Source organism: Staurois parvus, unplaced genomic scaffold, assembly GCF_062004578.1.
Source record: "Staurois parvus isolate SC_StPar_1 unplaced genomic scaffold, SC_StPar_1.0 ptg000635l, whole genome shotgun sequence".
NCBI lineage: Eukaryota > Metazoa > Chordata > Amphibia > Anura > Ranidae > Staurois > Staurois parvus.
The window spans coordinates 4,882,852-4,898,126 of NW_028318431.1; the positions used below are offsets into that span (position 1 = coordinate 4,882,852).

The 15,275-nt window shown below is 41.9% G+C and overlaps 1 protein-coding gene across 1 annotated transcript in view; it reads right to left on the reverse strand.

The window, feature by feature from the left end:
* Nucleotides 1-15,275, reverse strand: part of ITGAE (integrin subunit alpha E) — a 119,672-nt gene that overhangs the window by 71,682 nt on the left and 32,715 nt on the right. Inside the window, exons 7-10 of the mRNA XM_089693680.1 lie at nucleotides 10,792-10,902; nucleotides 9,748-9,863; nucleotides 8,143-8,297; nucleotides 1,858-2,011 (exon numbers count right to left, since the gene is read on the reverse strand). Of these exons, the coding sequence (XP_089549806.1) occupies nucleotides 1,858-2,011; nucleotides 8,143-8,297; nucleotides 9,748-9,863; nucleotides 10,792-10,902 (536 nt within the window). The remainder of the gene's footprint in view (nucleotides 1-1,857; nucleotides 2,012-8,142; nucleotides 8,298-9,747; nucleotides 9,864-10,791; nucleotides 10,903-15,275) is intronic.

A 15,275-nucleotide genomic window follows, 5' to 3' on the forward strand; every position in this document is an offset into this window, starting at 1 on the left:
ATGTAAACTAGAAAAGCTACAATTTCTGGGGAAATTGTGTGAAGTGTTCTTGCCTCCACCAGTAGTCTACAACTCACACTCTAGCTTTTGTCACTCTGCTGCCTGCTCACACACCTGGGTTCCTATGGCAACTCACTCTACAGCAAGGGCAGAGAAGAGCGGTTAAAAACAAACTGCTCCAACTTGCTCACTTCACCGGTAGTTGCCATGTTCAAACAGTTGTAGTTTAAAAATTATAAATCCTACACATAAAAGAGAATCACAAGACCCAGACCTACATTTTGATGCATAGTATGTCTCTGAAATATTAAAAATGAAGGCACAGTGGCAGTTTAGAAATTGCCCTTCAAATTTGAGGTGGCTAGAGTGGAGTTTCAATGAATGTCAATAGGCGGCGTGAGTTGCAAACAAATGGTCATATTGTGAAAACTATCAGGACTATGGCTTAGCCGTGGACATTTGTAGTGGCAGCAGGGATAGCTGAACATTTTGATATAAGATTTGTGTGGGTGGGCTTGAAAATGAGGGAGTGATGGCAGTTTAGAAATCATGTCCTGATTTTTTGGCTCACACTCTAGGTTTTGTCAGCTCCCTCTCTAGTTTTGAACATTCCGCCATTCATTCCTATGGGACCAATTTCACCACAAAAACGCCAATATTTCGTGAACCATTCGGCGAATCGCTCCACAAAGTAATAGCACACCAATCGGGAACGATCCGCACGTTTCGGTATATTACTGTCTATGTAGTGTAAAAACTGTGGGAGGAGATAGGGTGGTAAATTTGGCTATAATAATAAGAATATATATGTGAGATAACAGTAAGTGGTCTTGCCATGCAAGAACACTTAATAACTGCATCCTTTCCCACTGCGGGTCACACGATAGGCAAAAAACAAAAATATAGTCCCTACTGGCTTTACGTTTACGAGGTGTGAAAATTTAGTTCCCGGAATTGACTGTAAAATAAAAACACCTCTGCATTCTTCAAAAGATCAGATGAAATTTGAAGACTATATTCTTTCTGATTTTCTGTCAAGCTTCGAGGCATGATCGATGAGGAAATCCTTCTTATTCCCAAATCTACCATTAGCAGCTGCTGCACTGTTTCCCTTTTCAATTCTTCTGCCATCATTGACACACTCAATATTCAATCTGAACATATGAGGGTTCCAACTCTGTCCACATTTGCATCCGTCCTTTCCATTTTTGGCTGCCTACTTCTTGCAATATCGTTGACATCTTCCTGCCCCTCCTTAAACCACCTATGCCATTCAAAAACACTTGATTTCTTCGTGGAATGTTCCCCCTGTTGTAAAAGAACTAAAGTTTCACTTGCACTTCTGCCATTTTTCAAGCAAAATTCAATATTTAATCTGCTGTTTCCGTCACTCATTTTCCACCAACAGTGCAACCCACACAAGTGTTATTTCTTCTACTACTTTGTAAACAGTTAACTGGTCTGCAACTTAGGTGACTGTAAATGTCAGAACACTCTAAAATGTGAATGGCTGTGTGACTCACCACCATAGTGCTACGCCACGGACATTCTGGGAATTAAATTGTCATAACTTGTACAGAGATGCATGAAACAAATTTAAAGCCAGAACTGAATTTTAATTGAGTAGGGAATAAAAAAACCCATGCCAATATTTATTTATTTTGCTGTGTCTCTTTCAGGAGATTTTCCTTTACTTTCTGTTTTGTGACCCAATAAGAAGTGAAAGGAGATCTCTCTCTAAAAAAAAGTGACATTTAATCTTAGACAGTTGTTACCAGACAACTCAAAATTTTGGATTCTCTCCTGTTTTCACTTCTGGAGACAAATGGTAGCTTATATTTTAAAATCTTCACTCACCCCAATGATAAATCGTTCAATGTTTTGTATCCTCTGGTCATTGATAACAGTTGTTAAATTCACAGGATCCATGAATATATCTCCATCTGTTAGCACTAAGATTATCTTGGTGGCACTTTCTTTAGACCCATGAGCTTCATTGAAAATGCTGTCTCTGCAAAGCATTTTAGTAGCTGTATCAGTACGGTTTTAAAATTTTAAACCTGTTAGTTAAATAAAACTTTCCATCTTGATCCATTTTATAGACAACTCTGTGTCTTTTTTCATATTGCTTAAAAATAAATTTTTCATCTTACAAAACTGTCTCATCCAGCATTTCTCTGGATTTCCTGTTGGAGAACCTGCACAGTGAACATCATTTGTGTAGATTTACTAAAGGCAAATAGACTTTGCAAGTGTAGTTGCAATCATTTTCCCCAGAGTGTAGAAAATGCAGTAAAGCTTTGCTGATTTCCATCGTGCAATCACTCAAAAGCAGAAATGCAGTTTTTTTTATATTTTCCTTGAACCTTATTGGGTATTCTTTACAAAGTGAAGCTTTCCCACATTTACTAAACTCTGGGGAAAAAGAGTGCAACTGCAAAGTGCACTGTCTATTTGGCTTTAGTAAATCAACCCTACTGAAGGACCACCCGATGCACTGCACAGGAATAAACACATTGGAGATGAGATCAGGCAATCAGTTGTCAATCATGAGCTAGCAGGCAGAGCAGCCATCTTGTTATTGAGCAGCCTAGTAAACATGCTAGAGCCAAGGTGAGGCAACCAGCTGTCAATCACAAGCTAGTGGGTAGAGCAGCCTGTGGAAAGTACCCCTTTTCTTGCACTCGCTCAGTAGTGCCTGGGACCAGGTGGGCTGGCTTAGAAGTGAGCTGTACACCCTGTGCAGTTGTGCAACAACATACAAATTCCTCTTGTGAACCACTCTGTCCCATATTGCTGCTAACCTTGTCTTCTATAATGTAGCATTTAGAGGGGGAGGCACCGCTGAGCCTGTGTCCTGCTCCACCAGTCTAGCATGCTTCTGCCACCTCACTCCCAGTGACAGAATGGTTTCCCACCATGCACTAAGCTCAAACCTCATGTGTGTTCTTAATTAACTGCTTATTCTCCTGTAACTGCAGATAGGTCCATGAGGTTTCGGCCATGGGGGTTCGGCCCCTGTTACTGATGCACTCTCCGCTAGGGAGGGAGTCAATGAACCAATCCCCTCACTATATAGAGAACCTGTCATCCATGCTTGGTACCACTCTCTGCTGTCTGGCTGCTATTATATTCCCATCAAGTCATGGTTACCCAATACAATTACACACTTCCATCCAACTCCTCTGTTGAGTTAACCCTTTCTGATGGCCTTCCCTTTTTCCTCTTCCCCACTGTATGTGCTTACAGGCCCTCTTATTTTACATATGCTCTGTACCTTCATGCACCACTTTCAGTAACTTCAGACCAGGCATGAAACAGTTGATAAGATTTTAATAAACATTTTGGCAATACAGTCCAGCAACACAACAAACACACTGCAATGTTTCTTCCTAACTCTCTAATAGTAGACTGCCCAGTGCATACCTTCCCAAGGTAAGCATTCTTAAAGTCTATGATCCAGCAGAATCTTGGCTCAGGTGTTTTACTTGGGGAGCTCATGGGGTGCTGTGTGTTACATCTTCCCCTCGTTTCTGGTCTTACTTCCCATCCAGGCCACGGCAAAAGAGTACTCGAGCAGGGCCTTCCCCCTATTTTTCTACAACATGGCGTGGAGGGCAGAGCACAGAAATGCCCAGGAAAATTATAAGCTTTACTTAATCCCTTCCCTTCTGGGCAGCTTAAAAAATGAACTAACTTCCCACAAACATGAGATCCCACAAGGCAACATTGTCACCCTATAATAGGAAGTGTCCTATATATACTGATTTTCATCTTCTGGACAATACAAGTGTAAGAGAAGGGGCGCAGCTTCTTTCCATGTGGCTGATATGCAGAGCAGGACCCCACCCATACATACAGGGATTGAATGTCTACCTAGTACATAAGAGCTCTGGTATGGCCTATTTTAATTTGAGAAACGTGAAAGAGTTAAACCCCTGTCAGTTTTTTTTTTTGCTGTCTGTGTCCCCATGAGGGAGAGATTTATCCTATTTGGTCTCGTGACTACTGTCGCTGAGAAAAAAATCCAAAATTTTAAGTTATCGCTGGAAAAGAATAGGGAGAAATCCTTCCAAATGGACAGTTGTTCTGGTAACAAGACACGATTTACCCCCCTGTTAAAAGACCTCTCACTTTTCTCACTTGACTCAGGAAGTGAAGGAAAATCTCCCCATAGGGACACGGAAAGTGAAATAAAAAAAAAATGACAGGGATTTTAGGCCTCTCTTACCCTATGCAAAACCAAACCAAAATGTTTTAGCTTTCAATATTCTTTCTGTTACAATAGCTTTTTACTGAGTTTTACAAAGTTAAATAAGGCACTTCAGTATACAGGTTACATTTCCTTCCAAATGATTATAACAGGTTTTAACAAAAGGATACATAGTCTACAAATAAATCACATAGTAAAATAACATACTGAACCAAGAAACACATTGGAACTTCACTCTCTCGATCAAGATTGACTATTAATCCTTATGCTGCTAGCATTAGTAAACAAATAGGAATACATATCATATTTATTTGTTTTAAACAAATTTTTTTCTGTTTCTTTAGTTACTTCCTGGTTTCTTGCCTAGGCAAATAATGTCATACATTCCAAGAGTCCTCTTGAGGGGGGGGGGGGGTTCTCAGTTAAGCACACCCTCCTGCTTGTATGTCGGTACTAAGATGGATTGCAAGAAGTAAATGCTACATGAATCATCTGCTCTTACGCAAGATGGCCACGGCTAGAAATTCTAGGGGTGTTTTTCAAAGTGATTTCTCACCAAAATAAACCATGAAGACATGAATGGATGGCTGAGTTTGCTTTGAATATTTAAAAGGAATTAAATAGCATTTTTGCTTTGTGGTGCTCAGATGCTAAAGAACCTCTGTGCTACGGACCTGTTGATCTGCACAAAAGTGGAAAGCAGAACTAGAGAACAATAGTTAATGAGGGAGAGAGAGGGAAGGAAAGAATCATGGTACAAAAGGGGGAGGGGGTGAAAAATAGATAATAGAACAAGAAAAGGAAAGGTGTTGGAAAGAAGGGGATAGAAGGAAGGGGTTAATAGGAAGGGGGGACCCATGGTGGTGCAGACTTGATAAATACAGGTTCCAAAGCTTATCAGATAGCGAGAAATCTGTGGTCAAAATCTGGGGAAATGTAATCTGTTATCCATAGTGTCCAGACCTTTGAAATCGTAGCATACAGTCATGTATTATTGCAGGAAATTTCTTATTTATCACAGGTACCAAGATACCTTCCATTTAACTTGCTGTAACAAGTTTGAATTGGGAGCTAAGACATTCCTCTGGATTTAGATTTAACAGAGTCCCCATGGATCTTTATGCATTTTAGCCAAAATTATACATACAGTCAGGTCCATAAATATTGGGACATCGACACAATTCTAACATTTTTGGCTCTATACACCACCACAATGGATTTGAAATGAAACGAACAAGATGTGCTTTAACTGCAGACTGTCAGCTTTAATTTGAGGGTATTTGCATCCAAATCAGGTGAACGGTGTAGGAATTACAACAGTTTGCATATGTGCCTCCCACTTGTTAAGGGACCAAAAGTAATGGGACGATTGGCTTCTCAGCTGTTCCATGGCCAGGTGTGTGTTATTCCCTCATTATCCCAATTACAATGAGCAGATAAAAGGTCCAGAGTTCATTTCAAGTGTGCTATTAGCATTTGTAATCTGTTGCTGTCAACTCTCAAGATGAGATCCAAAGAGCTGTCACTATCAATGAAGCAAGCCATCATTAGGCTGAAAAAACAAAACAAACCCATCAGAGAGATAGCAAAAACATTAGGCGTGGCCAAAACAACTGTTTGGAACATTCTTAAAAAGAAGCAACGCACCGGTGAGCTCAGCAATACCAAAAGACCCGGAAGACCACGGAAAACAACTGTGGTGGATGACCGAAGAATTCTTTCCCTGGTGAAGAAAATACCCTTCACAACAGTTTGCCAGATCAAGAACACTCTCCAGGAGGTAGGTGTATGTGTGTCAAAGTCAACAATCAAGAGAAGACTTCACCAGAGTGAATACAGAGGGTTCACCACAAGATGTAAACCATTGGTGAGCCTCAAAAACAGGAAGGCCAGATTAGAGTTTGCCAAATGACATCTAAAAAAGCCTTCACAGTTCTGGAACAACATCCTATGGACAGATGAGACCAAGATCAACTTGTACCAGAGTGATGGGAAGAGAAGAGTATGGAGAAGGAAAGGAACTGCTCATGATCCTAAGCATACCACCTCATCAGTGAAGCATGGTGGTGGTAGTGTCATGGCGTGGGCATGTATGGCTGCCAGTGGAACTGGTTCTCTTGTATTTATTGATGATGTGACTGCTGCCAAAAGCAGCAGGATGAATTCTGAAGTGTTTCGGGCAATATTATCTGCTCATATTCAGCCAAATGCTTCAGAACTCATTGGACGCCGCTTCACAGTGCAGATGGACAATGACCCAAAGCATACTGCAAAAGCAACCAAAGAGTTTAAGGGAAAGAAGTGGAATGTTATGCAATGGCCAAGTCAATCACCTGACCTGAATCCGATTGAGCATGCATTTCACTTGCTGAAGACAAAACTGCCCCAAGAAATGCCCCAAGAACAAGCAGGAACTAAAGACAGTTGCAGTAGAGGCCTGGCAGAGCATCACCAGGGATGAAACCCAGCGTCTGGTGATGTCTATGCGTTCCAGACTTCAGGCTGTAATTGACTGCAAAGGATTTGCAACCAAGTATTAAAAAGTGAAAGTTTGATTTATGATTATTATTCTGTCCCATTACTTTTGGTCCCTTAAAATGTGGGAGGCACATATGCAAACTGTTGTAATTCCTACACCGTTCACCTGATTTGGATGTAAATACCCTCAAATTAAAGCTGACAGTCTGCAGTTAAAGCACGTCTTGTTCGTTTCATTTCAAATTCATTGTGGTGGTGTATAGAGCCAAAAATGTTAAAATTGTGTCGATGTCCCAATATTTATGGACCTGACTGTATATATTATTTGATGTCTATCCAATAAAGTCAGATTTCTGGACAATTTCACCAAATTTGGAGGATTGTGCACATGCAACTTCAAATGCAGCAAGGAAAGGCCCCAGGGAAAAGTTGTCCAATCTCTGGGGTACCATTAACAGCTTATAGTTGGCCTCAATAGCTGTTGAGCTTATGGAGCGGGAGACTATGGTGTTCCACATTTGACTCCATTCCAAACAGTCTAAATGTCTGTTTAGGTCTCTCTGCCAATACTCTACATAGAGTAAAGAACAGATATATAGCAGGGAGAATGCTTTTGTCCTGGGGGTCATGTAGGCAGTAATGTTCAGCTTTCAATATTTTTTAACTCAGCTTGTTAGGCTCTTGGATGCAACAATGCACACTATATTCCGGTACCTCAATGTTTCTGTACTTGTAGCATGCTTAAAGGAAAAATGTTAGGAAATGGGCATGAATTGCAGAGATCTATAAAAATTATGTTAAAAATCTGCAAGTGGAATTTTGTTAAAGCTAAAATCCATGCCATCTCACCAAGGCTATAGTGCCATGTTACAACTACAGCTTGGGTCTCTAAATTTTCTGAACAAGGCAGTTTACTGTCCTTCAGACTTTAGGGGACAAACTGTGGTCAGTGGTAGTGTAAAATACACCAGAGCTAGTGGGAGGAGGAATAGTGCCCCATCATTGGTATTAGTTGGAGGAATAGTGCCCCATCATTGGTGTCAATGGGAGGAATATTGTTCCAGCATTTATATCAGTAGGAGGAATTATGCCTCAATCCTGGTGTCAGTAAAAGGAATGGCATCTCTCCATTGGTGCCAGCTGGAGGAATATTGCCATGCATCAGTCAGAGGAATAGTGCCCCAAGGGTCAGAAAAAGGCAAGCAAAGGGATGCATTTGGCCCACGGACCATAGTTTGGAGACCACTGAGTTAGAGCAACATCTTCCTAATTGTGTACCCATATGTTCAAGACAAATGGGAGGAAGCACAAAGTGGGGGTAGGACACTGGGTTTAAAGACTGCAGCACCTTGGGCAACAGCCTAGTTTACCTTCACTTCCTTCCTTAGCCCTAAGTATTTCAAATTCACAAACTTAAGAAATGCTCTGTTTTCTAAAGGCAGCTTACTCACAGGACATGGAGGAGGGCAGATGCTGTTTTTGTCACATTTCCTACTTGCTTGATGGCTTTAGCTTTATGTAAGATGTAGCTGCTGTCCCTGCGGCTGTCCTGAATGTCAAATTCTGTTTGGATCACGTCCCCATACTGGACAACAGCAAATTCACACTGAAAGGAGAAGATACAAAGGGTAGAATATGCACAAGAAAACAAATGCAATGTATTCATATTGTTTGTGTGTTTTCAGAAATTGTTTTCCAACTGCTATAAAAATAGCAACATCAGTTTCCAAAAACCTACCTACAACCCCAACCAACATGCTCAACTGCAGTTTTAATTATTAGAAAAATGTATGCTGTTATCAAAGTGCCCAATAACATATGGCATTATCTTCTGTGGTCAGCACTTGGAAGAAAGTCTAAAGTAAGTGTTCAAATTTCCCTGTGCTTTCCCATACCTGGGGAGCCACATGGGCCATGTACATTTTGCTATACAAGTGAATGGCTGTATGTGGCCATGCTTTTGTAAATGCTGATGGTTCTTTGCATTGGCATTTAGCTGTGCATGCATGCCAGTCATATTTCAGGTTTGGAAAATACATCTGATGTGCATGTGTGGTAAAACACAGATGCTTTTTTTACGAGTGGCCATATTCAGCCATTCTTGTATGGCAGAACTTACACGGCATGTGCAACTCACTGGTTTAAGGAAAGCACCAAGAAATTATGCTAGGCACCTCCAAAAGAAAACATATTACTGTATTACTCTAACTAGCTATGTAGACACTTGCCAGCAAGTGTATACAGTATGTGTATTTGTACTTGCATGGTTTTTGTATTTATAACCCCACTGTTGGGGAAATTGTTGGGGGGTTGGGGGATTCTTTTTCTGGAACAGAAAACATTTTTTTTTTTATTTAAACCAAGTCAAAATCTTATTAAAATTATTTGATTAAAAAATGCCCTATGTGCATGAACCCTAAAGGATTTAAAAGCAGTAGACATAGTGTGAAGGAGCAAAATATCTTCATGTTCCCTTTCCATCCTGTTTGCTTGCCAGAGCTCTGAGTCCAATCCCTGTGTAAGATCCATGTTGGTCTGTGTTGGAGCCTACACAGGGTACATGACCTGCTCTCCTCCTCAATATGATGTTCCTCATGCCTAACATATGGTGATTCAGGCCTCATCACTGCATCCTGGGAGGTCTTTCATTTTTTATTTATATCTGGAAATAATTTCTTCATACCCAAAAGTGCCCTTGATGGACAAAGTGGCATTCTATTTAAATTCAGAGAAGTCCAGGGCATGGTTATACAGTACTGCTGGGGTGTCTGTATCAGAAAACTAACTGAGCAGAAGTGCAATCCTTCAGCAGCTAAAACAGGTAAAATACAATATATTGAATGTATTCTGCTGTTATGTTTTGCTTTATGTGTATATTTAATAGAAATGTGTCATCACAGGCGATGAATCAATGATTCACATGAATTTACAACTGCAACTCAGCTAATTTTAAATGTAAATTCCTAAAATGATAAAGCTTACTAAACATTTTTGATTACTCAAGTTCTAGCCTATTTAGAGACTCAACATTGTTATCTTCACACAGTATAACACACCTCAGAGCATTTTTCCCATATTTTTATAATCAGACTTGATATAAAATCCTTTGCCTTTTGGAAGTCAGGTGCTGTTATGCTGCCTGAGCCATCGAGCACTATGGCAATCTCCGTTCCTGCAAAAATGAACAGAATGTGTTTCAAACAGAGCCAGTATAAAATGTAAATGTATAGTATATAGTGCAGTCTAAAACATATACAGCCATGTGAAGGACAGAAATCCAAAAAGTTGCCTCTGATTTTAGTAAAATAAATTTACAGTATATATGAAGAATAATAAAATTGGCATTTTTGTATTTGGTGTGCTTGTTTTGGACTCATACAATTTATAATACCTAGAAACCCAATTTAGGAAAATAAACAATATAAATAAAATTTAAAAAATTAAATTATATACATATCTACTTCCTAACAAATGTACATCAGGTAGCATACATTATACACAGGACCTTGTATAGTGACTAATACCTTTCATGTACTGTGCACAGCAATATTTTCATATTATTGTTTTATTTCATAATTATGATTTATAGGTGTAATTATGGTTAGGGTTTTGTTTATGTTATTCAAAAAATCTTTTTTGAATCGTCAATTTTTAACATCTGAATGCTTCGGAAATAAAGGAGTCTGGACAGTACTGAAATTGGCAATGATTCTGCATAATATTAGGTTATCTCTATTTTACTCATAGTATCGTCTTTGATGTTATCTCAGGAGCAACTGTACTAAAATTCTAAATGCATTCATTCCTAGCAGTCACCAAAATCTAGGTCAACGACACAGTGTACAAATGATGTGCCTGTCCACAATGGACGCAAAACCTTTGTCATAAGACTTTGCTCTGACTGCTACTAGGACTGGTACTGTGCTCTGACTGGAACGGACAGGTAATAGTTTTTTTTAACCAAGCAGTGTGTTTAAATTGAATTGCAAGTAATTTTCTTTTCTTATAACCTGTTTTTTTTTCTTTTTCTGTGTGGAGCAAACATAGAAAACAGAATAACACATTTTTTAAAACAGGTCAGAAAAATCGTTTTATCTTACCACTTTCATCTTCTTCATCAGGGTTGTTATTATTGTTGTTACTATTGTCATTAATATAGCTTTTCATTTCCTTGGGATCATTCTTTATTTCCATGGTTGTATTGCTGATCACTATTTATAAAGAAAACAAATGAACAAACAGAAAAAAGGCTCAAGAAATGAATGACCCTTAAGATCCATGCACACTAAGCAGCTGAAAAAAATGCCAGAAACGCATAAACAATGCTCATAGTGGCTCGTATTTTACAAGAGTTTATGAGAATTTATGGGCATTTGCTTTTATAAAAATTTTCTTTTTCACAAAACACTCCTCTCTGCTAATTTTTCACTATAATCAATGTGCACTTGAAAATGCCACAAACTCCTAAATGCTGTATTTATACGCGTATATGAGCAGTCATGAGTGTTCAGGCATTTTTGAGCTCAAAAACTACTCTTCAGAATGCCACTTTGCATGGTTTTTCTTCTGTCTGTAAACTTCCCTGCCACTAAATTCCTGGAAATGCCTATAGTGTGCATGGGCACTTAGGCCTCATGCACACTTGAGGTAAAAAATGCTGCTTTTGCAGGCATTTGAGCTTTTTTTTCTCTTCCTCTAAACTCCCCTTTATGTCACCCTATGTGTCCATGCACACTATAGGCGTTCACAGGAGTTTAGAGGCAGAAAAAACATCACTTGTCCATTCAAGAGATGAACATTCTGGTAGAAAAAAACACTTGATGTGCCTAACCGTGGGTAAAAGCATCTAAATGTGTGTTAATGCTAAGCACGTTTAGCGCTTGAATGTTTTTTCATTTCAGTTGCCAGGGAGGTCCCAGGGAGGGGAGCCTACCTACAGGCAGGATGCTGGAAAGGAAATTCTCCACTGCCCAAAGTCTCTTAGGGAGGACATCCTGAGCAGCAGGGAAGGAACCAGCCCAATGTAAGGCCTGAAGGCAGCCACCAACCCACCAAGCTAACAGGACAGGACAGTGTGAATACTCCTACACCCCCTGAGCCAGATAAAAGGCAAGGGCAGTCAGGGGCAAGACCCAACTAGTTCTCACCTGGGACTGTTTAAATGTTAGCTCTTGGAATCCCTTGCCAAGGAATACCCTCAGTTCATTCAGCTGCGTGAAGAGGAGGATTCATCTGGGGTCTGAAGAGGTACACCAAGGGAACTTCAGTGCTCCATAAAAGAGACAGTGCTATATTTTCTTTGGATTCACATCTTTTGTACAGCGTACAGGTTTCTAAGAAGTTTGTCCTCAAGTTTGCAGTTGGTTGGGCATCCTATATACCCCTAGACCCCATTCAAATTGTTAACTACTTAATAAAACCAACTAAATAAAAACAGCTCAAGGACTGTATTACTGACTCTGTGCCTGTGAAGATATGGGAAATGTGTGTTGCCTGGCCATGCAAAGCTAAAGGGGACCCAAAACTCAGCGGCCCTTAGGAGGGTAGCACTACATTTATTAAAGGCATTACTGCACAAACCTATGTGATCAGTTAGCAGGAGCAGGAGGAGAAAGTGCAGAGGGCCACGTGATCAGTGAGTGAGATCAGGAGGAGAGGACATTGGGGGCTGTGTGATCAGCGTTCAGGAGTAGAAGGAGCTGAAAGCTGTGGGATCAGTGAGCTGGAACAGGAGGAGAGCATGGCAAGGACTGTGTGATCAGTGAGTGGGAGCAAGAGAAGAAAACATCGGGAGCCTTGTGATCAGTGAACAAGATAAGGTAAAAAGAATGCTGGGGGACATGTGAGCAGGAGATCCCAAGCAGGGAAACAAATAGAGCTCAATAGAGAACAAGAGTTAGGAAGAAAGATTAACAATAAATTATATAAAAAAATTCCTAATCTTTCCTGGATTATCCCCATTGCATTAGTGGCCAACATATCCAGGGGGAATGGTGTTGTGACTCGGTGCACATCATACACCATGCATACATTCCTTGAGCAACTGATCGAGGATGAATACTGCTTGGCTAAATGTGAGCAAGTTGTTTTCTTTGGAAATCCAGATCCTGGATCCAAGTAAGCAATTGGAAATACTGTGAAACATCATCAAACTGAAAGGGAGTTTGGACTGTACAGATGCTACCAGGGGACAGAATAAAGGAGGGTGGAGTTATAGAGGTGCAGACACCAAAGGAGGGTAGTTGGGTGATGTTAGAAGACAAGGTAGAGCAAAAGATTTCAAAGAAGGATAGACAGATACTGGTGGTGAAGGACTCAATTATTAGAAAGACAGATAGGACAATCTGTCACAAGGACAGAGATCACCAAGCAGTATTGTGTTTGCTGGGCATTCGGATTTGGCACATCACGGTACAGATAAACAGATAGTTGGGTGGGGCTGGGAAGGGCCCAGCTGTCATGATACATATTGGTACTAATTACAAAGTTAGAGGAAGATTGAGTGTCCTTAAATGTGATTTCATAGACTAATATGAAAGAAAAGAACCTCCAAGGTAGTATTCTCTGGAATCCTGCCTGTACCTTAAGCCACACCAGAGAGGCAGCAGGAGCTTAGGGAAATCAACAAGTGGCTGAGAAACTGGTGCAGGAAGGCAGGTTGTAAGTTCATGAAGAACTGGGCTGACGTTTTGGTTGGTTACAGACTCTATAGCAGGGATGGACTGCATCTAGATGGGTAGGGTGCAGCAAGAGTGCTAATACCAAAGCAGCCCTTTCTCTCTCTCTGACCACAACCTCATTACGTCCTCCATCTCCCCGTCCTCAAACAGCTCCCCCCCAAACGTCAAACCATCACCAGCCGTAACCTCCGCAACCTGAACCCGGCCCCTCTCCACTCTGCAGTTGACCGTCTTTACGACAGTATGCTTCCACTGTCCTGCCCTGACCTGGCCACTACTGCGTATAACAACTCGCTGTCAGCTGCCTTAGACTCCTTAGCACCCCTAACCACACGCACCATTAGACCCCGATCGCTTCAACCGTGGTAGAACGACCACACCAAAAATCTTAAACGATGCAGTCGCACGCTGGAGCGATTATGGCGCAAAACCAGATCCCCTCAAGCATTCACCCTTTACAAATCCGCCTTCCTCACCTATACCTCCTCCCTTCACGCCGCCAAACAAGCCTACTTCGTAACCCTCATCAATACCCTCTCCACCTGTCCTCACCGGCTCTTCTCCACTTTCAACTCCCTACTCTTTCCCCCCTACCTCCACTCAGTACCTCACTCACTGCCCACGAGATTTCCAACCACTTCCAAAACAAGATCGACGCAATCCGTAAAGACATCACCAATGCTCAATCTACCTCCCCACCTAGCCTCCCTCCCACGATAACCCCCTCAACTCTCCCCTCCTCTGACCTCGCAACCACCCTGACCCCCACAACACCTAACATCCCACACACTATAAGCTCCCCGGCACTCCACTCCTTCAGCCTTGCTACCATTGAAGAGGTCACTAAGGCCTTCTCAGAGGCCCGCCTCACCACTTGCCGCCTTGACCTTGTCCCCACACAACTCATCCGGTCTCCTTCCTCCTCCATCCTACGCTCCCTCACCCACATCTTCAATCTCTCCCTCTCTACTGGCGCATTCCCCTCCCCCCTAAAGCATGCACACATCACTCCCATACTCAAAAAACCCTCCCTGGACCCCACCGACCTGAGCAACCTTAGACCCATCTCCCTGCTGCCATTTTGTCTACAATCGCCTAAGCTCCCACCTCAATGACAACAACTTCCTCGATCTATTACAGTCTGGCTTCCGTCCCCTACACTCCACCGAAACCGCCCTACTTAAAATCACTAATGACCTGCTAACCGCCAAAGCTAATGGCTACTACTCAGTCCTCCTACTCCTCGACCTCTCTGCGGCCTTCGACACAATTGACCACGCCCTCCTATTTAATAAACTATACTCCCTTGGCATCAGAGACTCCGCTCTCTCCTGGCTCTCCTCCTATCTATCCCAATGCTCCTTTAGCGTTACCTATAATGCTCCCACCTGCCCCTCTCTCCCCCTCTCTGTTGGGGTCCCCCAAGGCTCTGTCCTCAGGCCTCTCCTCTTCGCCATCTACACCTCCTCCCTTGGCCAACTGATACACTCCCACGGCTTCAACTACCATCTCTACGCCGAAGACACACAAATCTACCTCTCTACCCCTTGCCTCACCCCTCCAGTCTCCGCCCGAATCACCCGCCTACTGAACGACATATCAGACTGGATGTCACTCCACTTCCTCAAATAAAACCTTTCCAAAATCGAGCTCCTAATTTTCCCCCCAGCCCGCGCCCCCCCCACCCTCTCCATCACAACCAACAATGCCACCATCAGTCCCACCCCGCAAGCCAAAGTCCTAGGTGTCACTCTAGACTCAAATCTGTCCTTCCAACCCATGTCCAATTGCTGGCAAACTCATGCAGGCTCCACCTCTTCAACATCTCCAAAATACGTACGTTCCTAACCCCAGACACTACTAAACAACTCGTTCACTCCCCTATTATCTCATGACTCGACTAC